The 20,929-nt window shown below is 43.8% G+C and overlaps 1 protein-coding gene across 1 annotated transcript in view; it reads right to left on the bottom strand.

Annotated features, from left to right (window-relative positions):
* Positions 1–4,644: 4,644 nt before the first annotated feature.
* LOC126455953 (homeobox protein Hox-A3-like) overlaps positions 4,645–20,929 on the bottom strand; it is a 53,597-nt gene continuing 37,312 nt past the window's right edge. Inside the window, exons 2-3 of the mRNA XM_050091710.1 lie at positions 4,832–4,964; positions 4,645–4,748 (exon numbers count right to left, since the gene is read on the bottom strand). Of these exons, the coding sequence (XP_049947667.1) occupies positions 4,645–4,748; positions 4,832–4,964 (237 nt within the window). The remainder of the gene's footprint in view (positions 4,749–4,831; positions 4,965–20,929) is intronic.

Raw genomic sequence — 20,929 nt, forward strand, 5'->3', positions numbered from 1 at the left:
GGGGTACATCCTAAAACTTTCAGTTTATACTACAGTCGTCTTTATACGACGTTAAGTGATCTAGGCGGCACTACCCTAAACCTACCCAATAAGCTCCCTCGGACGAAAATTTCTGTGCTTACGATGCATCGAAACAGTTAACTGAGTGTAAACTTCTCATACCTCATACCTCAATAGGAACCAATAAGCTGCAAACTTCTTTTTGTTTTAACGGATTGAAGTACTGTATTAACTTTACCCGGCAGCTCTTGAAACGATGGATGCAATGATTTAATACGAGGTAATGTTTACTACAAAAATTCTTAAAATTATTTGTGAATGGCGTAAATGTGAGCCCCTTGTCATCGTTCGAAGAACTTTCCCGCGATGTTTACATGGAAATGTCAGTGAAAGTACGCTACGCCGCTAACCTTCACCACCACCAGCACCATCATCATCACAACGCCACCATCATCGTCATCCATCATTTTACAGTCGTTTCAGGATAAGGGACACGTTTAGAATTTTTTGTAAATTACTTTTCTCAGTTATACGCAATCATGTTGCTTCTTCAAGTTCCCAATGTTATCTTAGCCCCTCGGGCATGGATGTGTGTGCTGTCCTTAGGTTAGTTAGGTTTCAGTAGTTCTAAGTTCTAGGGGACTGATTAGCTCAGAAGTTAAGTCCCATAGTGCTCAGAGCCATTTGACCCATTTATCTTAGCCACCACCCATTACGGCACCTTCGCTGTCTATGGAGTCTGTCGGTATCCAGTAGCGAATGATGCGTGTACTATCCATTTACGTGGCTACCTGTTTGGCTTCTTGCGTTAAACTGTTACTATATAATTAATTACGTTCTTCATTCAGATCTATAAGATACATTCAAAAAGAAATGCGCCGGAGACCGTAAAATTAAAACCGTTGAAAGGATTGTCATTGCCTACGGAAGAAGGGCCGATGAGAGCTCAGGTCCCACACTCGCCGTTAGAGGGACACGGGCGCACAGGTACGTGACGACATAGCGAGCACACCGCAGCCCACGAGAAAGACAGGCCGCTGCGCGTACGTCACGAAGGTAGGCCTGAACTCGCTCACTCGCTCAGTTCAGCAGACAAAATGCGTTTCTAAACCTGTTAACTCGCACCTGAGTGCGTACATACTAACGAGAATTCCCTCTTCTACTGGAAGCTGCTATTACGAAGTCTTACTGATTAATACACTACTGGCCATTAAAATTGCTACACGAAGAAGAAATGCAGATGTAAAACGGGTATTCATTGGACAAATATATTATAGTAGAACTGACATGTGATTACATTTTCACGCAATTTGGGTGCATAGATCCTGAGAAATCAGTACCCAGAACAATCGCCTCTGGCCATAATAACGGCCTTGATACGCCTGGGCATTGAGTTCAAACAGAGCCAGACGTGTACAGGTACAGCTGCCCATGCAGCTTCAACACGATACCACAGTTCATCAAGAGTAGTGACTGGTATATTGTGACGAGCCAGTTGCTCGGCCACCATTGACCAGACATTTTCGATTGGTGAGAGATCTGAAGAATGTGCTGGCCAGGGCAGCAGTCGAACATTTTCTGTATCCAGAAAGGCCCGTGCAGGACTTGCAACATGCGGCCGTGCATTATCCTGCTGAAATGTAGGGTTTCGCAGGGATCGAATGAAGGGTAGAGCCACGGGCCGTAACACATCTCAAATGTAACGTCCACTGTTCAAAGTGCCGGCAATGCGAACAAGAGGTGACCGAGACGTGTAACCAATGGCACCCCATATCATCACGCCGAGTGATGCGCCAGTTTGGCGATGACGAATACACGCTTCCAATATGCGTTCACCACGATGTCGCCAAACACGGATGCGACCATCATGCTGCTGTAAACAAAACCTGGATTCATCCGCAAAAATGACGTTTTGCCATTCGTGCACCCAGGTTCGTCGTTGAGTACACCATCGCAGGCGCTCCTGTCTGTGATGCAGTGTCAAGGGTAACCGCACCGCAGCCATGGTCTCCGAGCTGATAGTCCATGCTGCTGCAAACGTCGTCGAACTGTTCGTGCAGATGGTTGTTGTCTTGCAAAACGTCCCCATCTGTTGACTCAGGGATCGAGACGTGGCTGCACGATCCGTTACAGCCATGCGGATAAGATGCCTGTCATCTCGACTGCTAGTGATACGAGGCCGTTGGGATCCAGCACGGCGTTCTGTATTACCCTCCTGAACCCACCGATTCCATATTCTGCTAACAGTCATTGGCTCTCGACCAACGCGAGCAGCAATGTCGCGATACGATAAACCGCAATCGCGATAGGCTACAATCCGACCTTTATCAAAGTCGGAAACGTGATGGTACGCTTATCTCCTCCTTACACGAGGCATCACAACAACGTTTCACCAGGCAACGGCGGTCAACTGCTGTTTGTGTATGAGAAATCGGTTGTAAACTTTCCTCATGTCAGCACGTTGTATGTGTCGCCACCGGCGCCAACGTTGTGTGAATGCTCTGAAAAGCTAATCATTTGCATATCACAGCATCTTCTTCCTGTCGGTTAAATTTCGCGTCTGTAGCACGTCATGTTCGTGGTGTAGAAATTTTAATGGCCAGTAGTATATATATACGTCTATACTCCGCACACCACCTTACAGTTTGTGGCGGAAGGTACTTCGCGTACCAGTGTAACTTCTCTCTTTTTTTCTGTTCCAATTTCGTATTGTTCGCGGGCAAAGCGATCGCTGGTAAGCCTCCTCGTTGATTCTAGCCTCTCTGATATTATATTCGTACTCTTTTTGCTAACTCGGCATAGGAGGAAGCAATATATTGCTTGACTCTTCCAGGAACGTGCAGTACGCTCTGAGAAACTTAACAGTAGACCACACTATGACGCAAAACTCCTCTCTTGCAGCGTCGGCCTCTGGAGTTGCCTGAGCATCTCCGTGACGCTTAAGCGCTTATTTAACGTACCTGTAACGAAACGTGCTGCTCTTCGTTTGATCTTCTCTATTTCCTGCATCACCCCTATCTTGTACACGTCCCATACTGACGAGCAATATGAAAGTATTGGTCGGACGAATGTTTTGTAAGCTACTTCCATTGTTGATGGACTACGTTTCTTGATATTTTCCAGTGAATATAAGCCTGAAATCTGCCTTACCGGCAATAGCATTACGTGCTCATTCCACTTTACATCGCTCCATACGCACACTCCTAGATATATTATCAAAAATGGTTCAAATGGCTCTGAGCACTATGGGACTTAACATCTATGGTCATCAGTCCCCTAGAACTTAAACTACTTAAACCTAACTAACATAAGGACATCACACAACACCCAGACATCACGAGGCAGAGAAAATCCCTGATCCCGCCGGGAATCGAACCCGGGAACCCGGGCTCGGGAAGCGAGAACGCTGCCGCACGACCACGAGCTGCGGACACATATATTATCTAAGCAACTGCAAGCAGTGACTGTTCTGCAATTGTGTAATCATATAATAAAGGATCTTCCATCTATGTGTTACATTTATTTATGTTGAGGATCAATTGCTGCTCCCAGCACCAAGCTTCGGTCCTCTGCACCCTTCCTGCAGTTTTCTAGCGTCGCGAGTTCTCTGTATATTGCAGCATCATCCAAGAGAAGCCTCACGGACCTATCTACTACTTCACTTATGTATGAGGATATTGTGAAAAGTTATGGTCCTATAAAAAACTCTTCTGCGACACATCCTAAAATTGTTTTTCTTCATATGTCTGAAGTATTCTCTCTCTGCTGTCTTCTATTTGCTAGAAACCCTTAAGTCAGTGACTAAGTAGGTATGATATTCCATATGCTCGTATTTGGTTCATTAGGCGGCAGTGCAAAGCTGTACTGAATGCTGTCCATATGGTTGTATCTACTGTTTCCCGAGCTTGGTTTCACAGTATCGTTGTTTTCAGAACCCATGTTGATTCGTACAGAAGAGATCTGTGTTCACTCCCAATTGCTCCATTATGCTGTACTGGTCGAGACACTCCATAGAGGAATGTGACTATCAGAAAGTGAGAGCTACCAAGTGTCTTCCCTACATTGATCAAAATGATGTGTAGGCTGCCTGGCACAACAGATGTGTTATGTGCGAGTAGTGTCAGCATGCCCTATAGACTTGCTTTGCGGGTCAACCTACACACCAGGGGAAAGAACAGCTTTTTCCAGCCCCTGATGTGTAGGTTGCCTGACACAACAGACTTCTTGTGTGCGAGTAGTATGTAGTATCAGCATGCCATATAGACTTGCTTTGCAGGATAGCCTATAGTTCAGAGACAAGAGCAGTTTTCCAGCCCCCAATGTGTAGCCTGCCCTGCATGACAGTTGTTTTGTGTTGGAATAGTATCGGATTGCTTCATCGAATCGGTGGTAGCCTGCCGCTCCAACATACACAGCAGCTTGGCATACGGAGGTGGATGTTAAGAAGGTAGTGAGGAGAATATGAAGTGTCACTCACCAGTATCGGGGAAGATCTCGGAGAAGTGCATGTGGATGTCGAGGTCGTCCGACGAGGAGGAGGAGGAAGAGGGGGAGGCGCGCGTGGCGGTGGCGGCGGCGGCGGCGGCCAGCCGGGCGGCGGAGCTCTTGTGCTGCTGCTGGCTCTGCTGGTGGTGGTGGCCGTGGTCAGCGAAGGCGGCGCGCTCCCAGCGGAACGCCTCCTTCACCTTGGTCCACTTGGAGACCTTGGCCTTGCTCTTCTGCGGAGACTGCCGTTGCTGCTGCGGCGGCTGCGGAATGTGTACTCCCACGGAGCGCGAGCGGCCGCGAGCCGTGGGGTCCGCCGCCCCCGCAGACGACGTTCCTCCCCCACCTGCTGCCGCCCTCGCAGACGCCTGGCCGTGGCCGGCGTCAGCCTCTTCGCCGCGCAGCTGTTTGTGCATCACCTGCAGCCGCTTCAGGTCTTCCAGGTACTGCACACGTCGCTGCAGCTTTGTATTCTGCTCCTGCGAAGAAGAAGAAGGTAATGGCAGTTAAGAGTGGTAACTTTCTCTCATTTATGCTTCTGCATTATTCAGGGTGTTCAAAAAATTCAGAGGCCAAGGATGATACAGGAGCCAAAAACAAATACAGATTTAACATTAATAAAATTGACAAGCTGCAGGGGCGGATTCCACGGCAAATAGAGGAGAAACGTCGAGAAATGCATGCCACGATAGAAGGCATTGACGAGTGACGGTTCGTGTGTTCCTTGTGTGTTGCAGACTGTGTGATTAACGCAGCGTACTGTAAGTAGCAGAATTGTCCTATATTCATGTCGGGAACAATCCGATATGGTGTTTGTGTAGCCCAAGCAGATGGATACGGTCGAGAGGCAGCATGTCTTGTAGAAACCGGTCCTCCAAATCTGATGTACACACAGTCCACCACTTCTCTGCACGTTCGCCTGTCTGAAAGGACCCATAATCACCCAGAAAGGGTTTGAAATGTTGTCTGATGTGGTAGGTGTTTGTGAGGGTACTTGTTTTGGTATAGCCATGATGCCTCTCGGCCGTTTTCATCCGCTTGGCAGTATACCATCTCGACTTGTTCCCGCCATGAATAAAGGATCATTCCGCTGCTTAAATACGCTGCGGCAATTAGTCAGCCTGCAATAAACAAGGAACACACAGCAAGTTGTCAAAGGAACTTTCATTCGTCAGCGCCACCTACTTGGCAACGATGCATTTCTGGACACGTGTCCATAGGACTTTTTTCCTCCATTCCAACCGTCCCTGCATTTTGTCGATTTTATTAGTGTTCACCATACACATTTCTTAAAGCAATCATGTGCTCGAAACCTACACTGCGTGAGCACTGAGCATGCGTAAGTAATACGCGAGTGGAGCAGATACAAGTCGTCGTGCGTAACGCTGTTTTATTAGTTTGAGATACGTTGTATTTGGTGATGTCATGCTCTTCGACATTGAGTCAGTAAACGGCGGTAGCACTAGTGCCTGGAGGACTGTTGGTGCTACATGTGAGGAGAACTGCGAGACATGCATTTTGTTTCCAGTGCGGCTGAAGGCGATAGTAGAACAACCCAGTGAATGCGCCTCGAAAGTTTCCCTGCAAGCAATTGTCCACATTATCGCACAGTTACTGAAATCACGCTCGACTGGGAAACACCGGCATATTGATTGTAACCATGGATAATACGCAGACCACAGACGGTGTCTAGGCTGTCGTTGAGGAAGAAGTGTTGTTACGCTTTGAGAATAATCAAGGGACAAGTACACGAGCAATTAGTATGTACTCATTAACTGTACTTTAGTATGGGATGTGGTGTCTGAGCAGCTGCTTCATCCTTATCGTTCTATGAGAGTACAGGCCATGTGACCAGATGACTATCCACCAGGTCTTGGGTTTGTACGCTGGTTACTGCAACAGGTTAATGAACACACTCGTTTTGCTGAAGCTGTCATGTTTACAGATGAGGCTCAATTTACTCGAAAAGGAATTTTCAATAGTCACAGCTTGCTAGTATGGTCGGATAAAAACTCAAGTATCACAGCTGTGCGAGATCATCGAGACGTTATGCAGTAAACGTGTGAGCCGGTATCGTGGGCGAGTCCTTACTTGGGCCTTACAAGTTGCCTGCTTGCTCCACTCAGGTGGCCAATGTATTGAATGTTCTTGGAAGTTCTCCTGCCGGCGTTATTTGATGAGGTACCCATAGATATCAGAAGAAGGGGAGGGGGGGGGGGGTTCAGGATGGGGACCCAGCGCACCTTGAAGATGCAATGCGAGCAGTAATAATCACTGCTTTCCCGCAATCGGTGGATCGGTCAGTGAGGACTTGTACATTGGCCTGCAAGATCGCCCGACCTCACCCTGTTAGACTTCTTTCTATGTGGTTACATGAAAGCCGAGGTATATTGTACCTCTGTTGAATCGGAGACTGAATAGCTTACAAGAATTCGTGCAGTAGCCACACAAGTACAGAACACACCACACATTTTCCAGTTAACACGAGACTCCCTGCTATGCTCATTTGCCACATTTACTGTAAAGTAATTGTGACCAGAACAATAAAGCAATGATAAACAATTAACACCGTTTTTTTCTCAGTTACTCATAATAAACGTCTGCATGCACAGTGTTCCAACAATATGCGTTTCCGACACATGTTTATTTTACGAAATACAATTGTTTTTATCTGCGTTATCATCCCTTTTAGTTCGGGCGCTGAGTTTCGAACATCCGGTATATACGAGGGCGGTTTTGAAAGACTGGTAAATTTCTACGAAATAGCTGAGAAGCTCGTTAAACCACATGACTGTTGGTAACCTTGATTAATGAAACAGTCCTGCTCGAACTAGCAGCTGTCAACATTTGAGACCCAAGAAAATGTCCTCTCTTTGGCAAAATCCACCTATTCGCAACCTGGAGATTTGATAACAAATGTGACAAATTTGAAATAACTACTCCACGGCTTTGCTCCCTATCAGTTTGTTTGTTTTCTATGCTCAAAAATGGGTTACAGTTAAGGAATTTGTGCTGAAGGAATAAGAAAAACTGCCCTGTTCCTCTCGTTACATTGATCGCATTGGAGATTATACCGCGATTATTTATTCAATGTTGGTAATAAATGTTATATCGTAGATTTCTCAGTAAACGTATCATTCTATATTCACGCGCAATATCCAATCAAAAGTATCCGGACAGCCATGTGTAACTAAGAAGACAGTGGATGTCACGAGTGAGGGACCCGCCAGCGTAAAACGAAGTGCGGGGAATTGTGTTGTCAGTAAAGATGCAGTAACAGCAGAATCAGTCGATCATGAGAGCTTAGTGACTGTGAACGTGGACCAGCCATTGGATGCCACCTGCACGTCCATGAGGAACATTTCAACCCTTCCAATGCTGACCACGTCGACTTGTGGTAACGTGGGGACGTGAAGGAGCAACCATACCTAATCCAAGACGAAGCAGATCTCATGTGCTATCGGACAGGGACTGTCGAACATTGAGGAGAGTGGTTGTAAAAACTCTCATGAAATCAGCGGAAGATTAATTATGCAAAGCAAGTTTTCACGGCTGGTACTGACATCACGTCAATCTTCCGGGCTAATAATCCGTTGTCGATATATAAAGCTTTCTCTTAATGTTTCCTTTCCGAATGTGGGAGACAACTTCAGAGGTAAAGTGGCGAACTGCAAAGAGAACTAAAGGGAGCGCAGAATATACGGGCAGTTTAGAGCGCACCACAGTTCATCAAGTGACGTCAGCTACGAGATTATCTCTGGTACTGGCAACATTCTCGATTGAAAGTAATCGGTCGGCATTCTTACGCTGCGATATTGACATCAAAATTTTATATCATTTAACACCTTCCTCTTTCCTGTTAAAGTTATTACGGTGCTCATACATACGGGCATGATAATACGATGTTTTCGATATGACACTCGTCTCTGTGAATTTTATTTCGTGATCATCCTCTTGGTAAAGATGTTCCGCTACGGCCAATTTATTTGTATGTCCCACTCAGCAATTCCTCTTGTGTTCAACCAGAGGGGCGTTAACACTTTTTTGTGGTACCTATATAAACCAGTCCACAACTGCAAGGAATTTTATGTACACCCGGTGTAGGCAAAGGATGTCGTATATCTTTTGCCGATCTTAAACACTCTTTTATCTTCCTGGAGGATCTGAAGGTAGCTTCCACACAATAATTGCTCAACACTTTCCCAATGTAATAGTACTAATGAACGGAAGGAATCACCTGTGAGATTCAAAGTGATACCGGCTCAACAAGTAGCTCATTAGCACGAATCAAATTTTCACTCTGCAGCGGAGTGTGCACTGATGTGAAACTTCCTGACAGATTAAGCACGGCTAGGCTGTGGCTAAGCCATATCTCCACAATATCCTTTCTTCCAGGAGTGCTAGTTCTGCAAGGTAAGCAGGACAGCTTCTGTGAAGTTCGGAAGGTAGGAGACGAGATACTGGCGAAAGCTGTGAGGACGTGTCATGAGTCGCGCTTGAAAGGCAAAGGCCCCAATTTCCAGTCTCGGTCCGGCATACAGTTTTAATCCGTCAGAAAGTTTCAAGTAGCTCATTGACTTTCGCATGGAGTTCAAAAGAATTGGGTACAATGGTCGAGCAGCTGCTCATAAGCCACACATTTCTGTAGGCAATGCTAAGCGACATATGAGGTGGGGTAAAGGACGATGCCGCTGGCCAGTGAATATCTGGAAACGAGAGATGTGGTCTGATGAATCACGCTATATACTGCGGCATTCCTATGGAAGGGCATGGGTCTGACGATGGTTGGAAAACGTTATCTGCCATCATCTGTAGTACCACTAGTGAAGTACGGAGGAGGTGGCGTTAGGATATAAGAGCGTTTTTCGTAGTTAGTGAGTGTTACCCTTATTGCTCTTAAGAAAACAATAAATGCGAAAGGATATGAACACATTTTACAGCGTCGTGTTCTGCGCGCAGTAGAGGAGCACTTCGAAGACGATGATGGTTTGTTTCAGGATGGCAGTGCATCCCTGTCATAAAGAAGGATCTGAGAGGCAATGGTTTGTAGGCAATAAACTTTTTTAATTGACTGAGCTGCTTGGAGGTCCGACCTGAAACCAATGGAACAGCTTTGCTATGAGGTAGAACGTCAAATTCGCTCCAGACCCCAGTGCCCAGCATCACTGCCTTCAGTGGTTTTGCCTCTTGAGAGAGAATGGGCTGCGATTACAGCACAGGCATCCAGACGCCTCTTTGAGTATGTACCCATAAGAGATCAAGCCGTCATAAAGGCGAAGATTGGGCACACGCTATATTAATGTCCGATAATAAGCTTTTGGAAAACTGGCATCTTACCTATTGGAAGTATGTACCTTTGCAATTCTTTAAACACAGAAGCGCTAAAGATACTGGTATAGGCATTCGTATTCAAATAAAGAAATATATAAACAGACAGAATACAGCGCTGCGGTCGCCGACGCCTATATAAGACAACAAGTGTCCGGCGCAATTGTTAGATCGTTTACGTTGCCCGCCAATGGCAGGTTATCAAGATTTAAGTGAGTTTGAACGGGGTGTTATAGTGGGCACACACAACATCTCCGAGGCAGCGATGAAGTGGGGATTTTCCCGTCCGACCATTTCAAGAGTGTACCGTGAATATCAGGAATCCGGTAAAACACCAAATCTTCGACATCGCTGCGGACGGGAAAAGATCCTGCAAGAACGGGACCAACGACGACTGAAGAGAGTCGTTCAACGTAACAGAAGTGCAATCCTTCCACAAATTGCTGCAGATTTCAATGCTGAGCCATCAACAAGTGTCAATTTGCGAACCATTTAATGAAACTTTACCGACATGGGCTTTCGGTGCCGAAGGCCCACTCGTGTGCCCTTGATGACTGCACGACACAAAGCTTACGCCTCGCCTGGGCCCGTCAACACCGACATTGGACTGTTAATGACTGGAAAAATGTTGCCTGGTCGGACGAGTCTCGTTTCAAATAGTATTGAGCGGATGGACGTGTACGGGTATGGTGACAACCTCACGAATCCATGGACTCTGCATGACAGCAGGGGACTGTCCAAGCTGGTGGAGGCTCTGCAATGGTGTGGGGTGTATGCAGTTGGTGTGATATGGGACGTCTGTCTCTGACAGATGACACGTACACAGGAATCCTATCTGACCACCTACATCCATTCATGTCCATCCGACGGACTTGCGCAATTCCGGCAGGACAATCCGATACCTCAAAGGTCCAGAATTGCTACAGAGTGGCTCCAGGAACACTCTTCTGAGTTTAAACACTTCCGCTTGCTACCAAATTCCCCAGACACGAACATTATTGAGCATATATGGAATGCCTTTATGTGAGATCTCTTCTATCCTCATACTCTTACGGATTTATGGACAGCCCTTCAGGATTCATGGTGTCATTTCCCTCCAGCACTATTTCAGGCATTAGTCGGGTCCATGTAACGTCGTGTTGCTGCAATTCTGCGTGCTCGCGTGGACCATACACGATACTAGACAGGTGTACCAGTTTCTTTGGCTTCTAAGTGTAATTTGTTACGTCATGACCGTTTGGATACATAAAAAAATATTCACATCACAGGTTTCGACAAGAAGTCGCTATTTTCAGATCTGCTTAATCCACTAAACAACTTCGTACGGTCGTTTATTATTACAATGAACGTACATTATTTCATCGTATCATGATGTTAACATCAGAACTTCGAAACGGGAAAAAATTAATCTGTTATAACTATCTTTTTGTGCGTCAGTTCATACAGTTTTTGAAGAGCTGGTGAGTGGAGTTACAGAAAATTGCTTTTACGTGTGTAGTTTGTCCGCAGTTACTACATACAGCTTTCTCCTTGATTTTAATTTTGCTTCTGTCTGGAGTGTTTCGTGTACATGTAGAAAAACTGGTTGCGGAGACATTAAAGAGGAACAATATCTGATCTTTGAAAATCTGTGTAATAAGTTTTGAGTTCTGATTTTGATTCCCTAAGTTGTATGTAAGTCCGCCTCCATTGCTGAGTGGCCAGCGTACATGGCTGCCTTGCGGAGGACCTGGGTTCGGCTGCCGGTGCTCTCAAGGATTTTTCCGTGGTGGGAGGATTGGCACGGGGTACACACAACCTCTTGAATCCAATTGAGGAGCTAACTGACCGAGTAGTAGTGGCTCCACGGTCTGGAAAGTCTGCAAAACGGCCACGAGATGGTTATGGTGACGACAAGCCCCTCCATACTGCCGAAAGGCAGAGGATGAACACGGCGGCTGGTAGGTATCCCTTGGGCCTTCGCGGCCTTGTCGAGGAGCTCGTTTTAAAGAGGTATGTAATCCTTATCTGACGCTGAACATTCGCTGAATTCTGTTGGTATAAAATAAAGAACGGCTAACTAAAGAGACGGCAATGACCGCTGTACGACACTTGCTTGAGGAGACAGCTGTCTTGTTACCACTGTAGTGAGGTACCACGTAATGAATTGTTTTGTGTTCCTGATGCCTTGGAAATTTTTCAGTTCGTTAAGATGACCTTCCGTCTTGTGAAACCCGCATCGCGTGCCAAGAGCGGGTGGCACGCTGTACCTACGGCTTAATGAACTACCAGGCGTGCCGTGACCTGTGTTGTTAGATTGCTTGGCAGCGTTTCGCGGCCCAAATAGCCAACTCGCCGCTACTGACCTATTCCGGTGAGCTTAAAGCTCACTTCGCAGCTGGTAGCACCTACAAAACACTACAGTTCTGAAGCGTACGACTTGGTAGGGAAATGCACTTTAGTTAAACTTTTTCTTTACGTCGCATTATACGACATGGCCTTTTGTCCGGAAACTAAAATTGGTCTTTCAACTGATCATACATATAATGGACCATCAAAAGGTTTCCATTCGAAGGTCATACAGTCCAGAATCGGTATCCCAATCAGGCAAAATCGCCGTGAGCATTAAGGCAATCATCCCATTGACGTACCAGGTTGAAGGTACCCGTTTAAATTTCTGCTGGAGTCAATGTCACATGTGTTTTATTTTAAAATTTTACAACGAAGCCCTTAGGGTATTAGACTACCCACCTCCAATATTGCATAGAGTTGCAAAACTACTGTACGCTACCGTAGACTGCCATAAATAAGCGTAGACTTCGGTGGTTTTCCTCTTAGCCTTAGTCATTTAAGGTGGGACCTGTGTTACCTATATGTAAGGTGTGTTACTTTCGTGTCGGGCGTCACCTCATTTCAATCCCTTTCTTTGCGTATGCGGTCAGTGTCTCACTAGACTCCACTAGAAAGCGGAAACGGTGAACCTTCTAGTATCTGAGCAAGGATATATAAACTGCAGCCGAACTTACGGAACGTTTTTGTTCAACATAATCCTCCTGTCTGTAACTTAAAAATAAACAGTACTTTTAGCAAAATTGAAACTTTCAATGTTTAATTCAGATTTTATTTGAAAATTGTGATTGGTGTTGTGAAACAAAGGGATGGTGGAGTAAAAATAAAATAAAATAGAAACACAGATTTAGCATACAGCTCTCGAAAACATGATTTCATCAGAAATAGAGAAAACTAAGAAAAAAAGAATGAGAAACAAAAACGTGCCAGAGATCACCTCAATATTTCGTTGATATTGTATAAAACATATTTCCGATATTCATAAATAACTTCCGCACTTATCAGTACTAATAGGAAACTCTTGCATTTGATAATGATGAAGAACGTTTTGAGTACAAAAGAACTATATTAATTGTATAGTTTTTTATGTTTGTGCACGTAAACTGTATTTGCATCAAAAATAATTGCTTAGATTACATAAAAATGCGGAAGATAGGCGATCAATTAACTTTTATTACTTACAAAATGCAATTTATACTTTGTATGGATATAAAACACACGATGGACTAACACTAAACTAAGTGCTATTCTAATTACGGGCAATACAAATTCACAAATAAGCAAAAGACAAAGAGAAGTCGTCTGCTCCCAATTTCGCTCTCAAACATCCATTTATGTTTCTTTCCTACCAATGTTACTAATACCACCGATAATCCTATCACTAAGTCATTAATTACTACACCAAAACAACCGAACTATAGTTTTAGTAATCCGCAACTCTAATTATGCATTTTAACTGTTGACACTTGTGGATGTCATGCACATTGTGCTAGACAATACCTTTGTGGCTTCTGCATCCGTTTGTGTCAATGTTTGATTTTACGAGTGAGTGTCTATAATTTGGTACAAATTTTTGTAATTATTATTTATCAAATTTGCTTTCTTCTCTGGTTGAGATTTGTAACTATTTTGCAATAATTTGTTCAACAGGCGCATTTTCTTTCTGAAAAAGACACGTATATATTTGTCAAAACCATGGGAAAGAGTCAATAAATCTTTAATTCTGCAACTGTTTGACTGTTATTTCCAATCCTGTTATTTCTATTGGAATATTTGCAGATAGCTATGAGAAAAGAACTTATTTTCCTTGAAGATTCATTGTTCGTGCATACGTTTAATTCATACTGTTGTTTATACAAGTAAGCAGAAATTACTTTTGTTATATTATTTCTTCTGGAGGAATTTATTTTTTGAAGAATCTTTGCTTTGGAAAAGAAGTTAACCGAAGATTCGATAAAATGAAATATTTCTGCTCGAAAATTGGTATGTTCTGCTTCAGTATCCCAGTCCATACCAGGTTATACCAATTTACGCCAGGGGTATGCCAACTAACTCCACACCCGGTGTCAGTTGCCACAGCCGCTTAAGGAAAATTGTTTTTAGGGATTACCTAAAAACATATTTAATTAATGGGTGCTACAATAATTTTGTAATCAACAAGTTAAGCTATCGGCCGCATTCACCAGAATCTCTTCCAGTAATACACAAAAACATAAAATCAAAAACTAAAATCTATTTCAACTGGCCCCTACCACCCTTACTTTTTGCTATTTATTTTACACGCTTCGTTGTTTCTGATAAGCACAGTGCTTGTAAACGATCCCTGAAATGATTAAATGCGAGTGGTACACGATCTAACGCACATACTCAATTACACGCAATTGCACTAGTCCCCACAAGTAATATGTTTTTAAGCTCAAAACATCATAGAATGCTTCTGAAATTATTGATGATTTCCATAGCATTAATTCCAGTCTAATTCAGTCAAGTTAAATTGTAACTAATTTTGTATTTATTGAGTCTGTTAGAGCAGCTATTTCCGCCCTGAAACGACGATCTATTCACTGCATACACATTCCTCTGCTAAATGCGTAGTTAATGGCTTGTTGGCTTCTAAAAGGAAGAATCGCTTAATTAAGCAGCACAGGTGTAGCCTCAAAGTGCTAATTTCATGCATCGTGGGTTATCTGTGTCATCAGGAGATTAAGTAGACCATTTGTAACAGTGTGCGTGCAGTTTTCGGATACCTTCCGCATTCCATGTTCTCTCTGTCGATGCACTGTCTGGTTAAATATGAAATCTATTTCTATGTACAAACTGCAGCTAACAAATGGATCGTTGACGTGTTTTACGATTTGTGAGCAACGCGATTTTGACGGCATATCAGTCATGATGTACATTGGTATGTCTATTAAAGTACGCGTGAAGTTCTTGCTGGATGTGAGAATCTAGTATTAATGTTGATTGTTGTACTGACATGATAATGAAGTCAGTTTGTCATGGCTATGAGATCAAAAGATCAAAAGTCATCCCTTCTCCTGTGCCCCCCCCCCCCCGCCCCCCTCTTACAGTTTCCTTTCTGGTTAAAGGACGCGTGTAAAATACAATGGCCTCAGGGGACCCGGACAAGAAAACGATGATAACTCTGGTTTTGTATTTTTATACACTAAAATAATAGACACTTCCCTCTTTAGAGATACATGTGTTTTTTATTTTGCCTAATTGTACACTGACGCAAAAAATTCGCTACACCAGAAAGGAGTTGTGCGACATTTAACGAAAGTTGGTAGGCGTGTTACTACATTTGGAAGAAGGTTATTTCAGATTTGGCTCCGGTCGCAGAAGAGTGGCGCATGTAACGCCAATATGAAGATGCAAATAAGATTCGTTTTAAATTCACACTGCAACATTCGTGAGCGTTAGTTACCTTTGAGATTGGACGTGTTGAGTTGAAGTTAGTCAAGAATGTCTTTAAGGCGGCAAGGACGCCATTATCAACAACTCACTGAGTTCGAATGAGGTCGCGTAATAGGGCTACGAGAAGCTGGACGTTTCATTTGCGATACTGCAGAAATATTCTGCAGGAACGTAACCGTTGTGCATGGTTACCGGCCGCAGTGGTCACGGGAAGATGTCGCAAGAAGACCGGGCTCCGGACGGTCACTTGGCGCATCGTACTGTAGCTGCAGCAGAAAATTGAGTAGCAGCTGTCACCATAGCGACACAACGAACTGTAACCAATCGGTTACTACAAGGACAGCTCCAAGCCAGAAGCCCTTAGAGTGCATTGCACGGATTCTAAATGTCCGCCATTTACGTCTTCAGTGGTGCAAAGCGAGAGCTCATTCGGCGGCAGGGTGGAGGTCTGTTGTGTTTTCTGATGGAAGCTGGTTGTGCCTCGGTGACACTGACGGCCATGTGTTGGCTAGAAGGAGGCGAGTAGACGGCCTTAACGAACCTATCTGCGTGCTAGACACGCTGCAGCTACACCTGAAGTTACAGTTTTGAGTGCTATTTCGTAAGAGAGCAGGACCACTTTCGTGGTTATCCCAGGCAACCTGACTGCAAATTTGCACGTCAGTCTTGTCATCCGACCTGTTGTGCTGCCATTCACGAACAGCATTCCAAAGGGTGTTGCCGGCCGCTGTGGCCGAGCGGTTCTAGGCGCTTCAGTCCGGAACCGCGCGATTGCTGCGGTCGCGGGTTCGAATCCTGCCTCGGACATGGATGTGTGTGATGTCCTTAGGTTAGTTAGGTTTAAGTAGCTCTAAGTTCTAGGGGACTGATGACCTCAGATGTTAAGTCCCATAGTGCTCAGAGCCATTTGAGCCAAAGGGTGTTTTCCAACGCGATAACGCCCCTCCACATACCACTGTTGTAATCTTACATCCTCGGCCGAATGTCGACATGTTGTCTTGGCCTGCTCAATCACCAGATCTATCTCCAGTCGACCACATATAGGACATCATCGGGGAACAACTCCAAAAACTGTTCAGATGTGTGTGAAATCTTATGGGACTTAACTGCTAAGGTCATCAGGCCCTAAGCTTACACACTACTTAACCGAAATTATCCTAAGGACAAACACACACACCCATGCCCGAGGGAGGACTCGAACCTCCGCCGGGACCAGCCCCACAGTCCATGACTGCAGCGCCTAAGACCGCTCGGCTAATCCCGCGCGGCTAACAACTCCAGCTTCATCCATAAATAGCGTTAACCGTCTCTGTATTGACTAAGTGCAACAGGCATCCAACAAATTGACATACGACGCCTGCACAACACAAAGCATGCACATTTGCACGCTTGCATTCAACATTCTGACGTTTACACTGGTTATTAGTGTATCAGCATTTCACATTTGCTATGGCGCATCTCGCGCTTACAGTTGCCTGTGGTCCTGGAATGTTAATCACTTAAATATGTTATCTAGAGAGATCTATTCCAGGAAGTTCATTACTGTACATTAATTATTTTTTGGTGTTGTGATTCTTTTTCTGTCAGTGTACATATTTTTATTTGCACGTAAACGCTGACACAGATTCGTCCCCATGCGTTCTCTGAAAAAGTTTTCAATCGTTTCAGTTCTTACACTTTATTCATAGTAGCTTGTTTTTCTGCTAGATGTAAAATTTTTAAGTTTTAAGTTAATACATTAGAAGAAATAGAAATACACACACACACACACACACACAAACAGCACCCCAGACTATATCGCCGGCCGGAGTGGCCGTGCGGTTCTAGGCGCTACAGTGTGGAACCGGGCGACCGCTATGGTCGCAGGTTGGAATCCTGCCTCGGGCATAGACGTGTGTGATGTCCTTAGGTTAGTTAGGTTTAATTAGTTCTAAGTTCTAGGCGACTGATGACCTCAGAAGTTAAGTCGCATAATGCTCAGAGCCATTTAAACCATTTTCAGACTATATCCTTAATAAACAAACCGAGTTAGCTAACACCCCTTTCCTGAAAAATTTCCAATAATTATTTTCCCCGTCCAAAGCAAATAATATTCCTACGCCTATCTACAGATCAAGTATCAAATTTATATGTTACTACAATTCTCATGATGCTAAATGTAAATAAATAATGTACTGTCTTACCTATATAGCACTAAATAAATGGAACAACTTTATAATTAATGTAACAGTATTCGCTCTAAAACTCACAAAAACAATGTGTCTCTGATAGTGCGTAACTTTAAACTCGCGAAATTGAAGTAAATGATTTGAATCGTTGCTTTGGCACATGCCAGCTGCAGCATCCAAACTGCTGTCGATACTGTACCACTGTAGAAACTGAAGATACATGTAATTTGCCAGCTGAAGATGGGTGCAAACCCGAAATGCATATTGGCATAAATAAAACGCATTAGAAAAAGTGGCTGGTCGCTGTATTTTTATAGTAAAATATCATTATCCACGGCCACGGAGCTCAACAGTCCAAATAAAATGGACATATTGTCAATGTCTCTCTGTACTAGTGTAAAGGGAGTTTCAGTTGCATAAGTGCATATATGATATTTTTCCAAACATGGGACATCTTTACAATGTTACGATGTATCATAGCATCTTTGACACTCATATGTTAGTAAGCACTTTGTATGTATCAAAACATGTGGTGCATGTTAGAAATCTATTCTGTTACAAATCTAAAGTGTTCAATGAGAAAATTTACGTGTGCAACGATAAGAATGCAGTGGAAATGTATTCACATCTGTTGGACGAAATCTATGAAAACAAACACTTCAAACCGACATTTCACGTAAGTCACATCCAATGCAGATCTGTAACGCAACCATCTGTGTGGCGTGCTTATAATTATGTATTATTTATATTTTAGGACCATTAATCTGTAAAAAAACGCACCACATGTTGTAATGAATGCATGAAAACCGTCTGAAGATGAATCGTAATGATTCGAAACCGGTAACGGTAGGTTTTGAGTAAAGGAATTGAAAATGAATTTGTTTCTGGTTGCTGTCTCAACATCATCAACGTTTGTCTCCAAATAACAGCCACCGTCTCCAACCATGTCATCATATGACAAAATTGCATTTTTTTTCTTTTCAGAGAACGAGTCTCAAGAATAAGACGACATCATTCTTTGTTATTGGTTTGTAAATTGTATTACAATTTCAGTATAAATATCCAGTGATTCAGTAATTGAGTTTTTAAACAGAAGAAACCTCCGGGAGATAAGTAACAAAATAATGGCGGATAGTTGTATAATGCAGGCAATGCTACTAGCAGTGTAGTAGTGAGGAGACGTCAACTCAGACATCCAGTGCAAAGTAGTCGATATATCTAACTTCTGGTCCAGTCACATTGTTCAGGCTCTCATTCATATGGCGTCCGGAAAAGTGCGAACACGGAGACTTGCACATCCTGGAGATTTGTGGACATGTAAAGTTGCGTAACAATATGCAGCGCGGTAGCGGCTGCAAGTACTATTATTTAAGCTACACACAGCTATTTGCCTTCAGTAGTCGCTTCCGCCTGATTAATACGGATTCCTACGCGTACACTGTTCAAGTGACTTGAGAGGTAGTTCCTACGTCTTTAATACTCATATATACGAGTGTTTGTATGTTCATCCTTCTGAATGACGGTTTGCGGGACTTCGTGCGTTCACTTAAGCAATAAAATGGACACCTGCAGCCGTACTTTTGATGTTATTTATTACATAGTTACCAGTTACGGTGATTCAGTGCACCATCTTCAAGCCTTAACTGACGCTGAGTGGGTGAACTCCAATCATACACACGATTCCGTCAGTGACCAACATCTATGAGCTGGTTTCCGTAGACTATAACAGCGATGTTGTGTCTGCAGCCATCAACTGCCACATACTTAAGTAGCATAAGTCTGTGCAAAAATAATTATATTCGACACGTCGCAATTTGGTTAACAGATGATTCTCTAGAACACTGCTTTCATTTTAAATATTAAAACGCAGTTTTAGTTAGTCGAATTAAATAACAGCAGAGTTCCACATTGTAGCTGCGAAAATGTGTTTTCACTTCGAACAGCACATCAGATTTATGCAGTAGCTGGTACACTGTAAATTGCACGTCAGTCTCGCGAAATTATCACAAATGATTAAGAAATCTGGACATCAGGCTGTAGCAATACTTAGTTACGTCCTGAACAAAATCTGCGTCTTTATATATTTCAGACTTTTATTCCTCTTTGTTTACATAAGGCGCGACACAAAAAATAATTTGTTTTAGATCGCGCTACATTACTGAACACGACCATTAGCTGACTAAGATGATGTCCGCAGATCTCCGGCACACCCAGCTCTAGGCATATCTCCGTGTCCATATTTCACCGGCATTCACTCAGATTCTGTGCCCGCCAGGGTAGCCGAGAGCGCTAACGCGCTACTTCCTGGACTCGGGTAGGCGCGCCGGCCCCGGATCGAATCCGCCCGGGGGATTAATGACGAGGGCCGGTGTCCCGGCCAGCCTGGATGTGGTTTTTAGGCGGTTTTCCACATCCCGCTAGATGAATACCGGGCTGGTCCCCATATTTCGCCTCAGTTACACAGTTCGCAGACATCTGAACACATGCACACTCTTCCATGGATTACACTCGACGTGGACAGTTGGGGTACACTAATTCCGTCCCGGGGGGTACGGAGTGGCAGCAGGAAGGGCATCCAGCCACCCCTTAATCATTAACATGCCAAATCCGATTAACGATGGCTGACCCTGCGTAACTGCGGGACAAGGCTCAAGCGATAGAATTCACTCAGATTCTGTGTAAGACTATGAAGATACTTCTACAACAACTCAGTGTAAGACATATATCTGAAAACAGGCTTTATTTTACCCTTGGCTGGTTTGGGTAATTGGATAGTTGTCTAGTGACTTAAAATTCTTTTAGAATCTTCTGGATTTCATTAAATTGTTGTTAAAATTTTAAACGTTTCCCGCAAATCTGCTTTGTTGCCAGATAAGGAACATTTTCAAGTCAATTATTTGAGACAAAGACCTAAATTTTCACTGTTTATACGGAATAAGAGCTCTGTTACTCACAGGAATTTGAGAAAAGGTTGTTTTAAATTTTACAGTTATAAAAATATATCATCTGGAGGACAATTTCCACTGTACTGAAATTCCTTTGATAAAAGGTGTCAACATACCCACTATGCTGCTCCTAACAAATTGCCTTTACAGTGCGTGTGGTCTAAGAGGAAACGTTCCTTAAATTTAACATGACAAGCTTAGGAGCGTCCGGATCCTCTTATAGATGGTTGTGGTTGGTATAGCTACTCATGTTCTACC

Source organism: Schistocerca serialis, chromosome 2, assembly GCF_023864345.2.
Source record: "Schistocerca serialis cubense isolate TAMUIC-IGC-003099 chromosome 2, iqSchSeri2.2, whole genome shotgun sequence".
NCBI lineage: Eukaryota > Metazoa > Arthropoda > Insecta > Orthoptera > Acrididae > Schistocerca > Schistocerca serialis.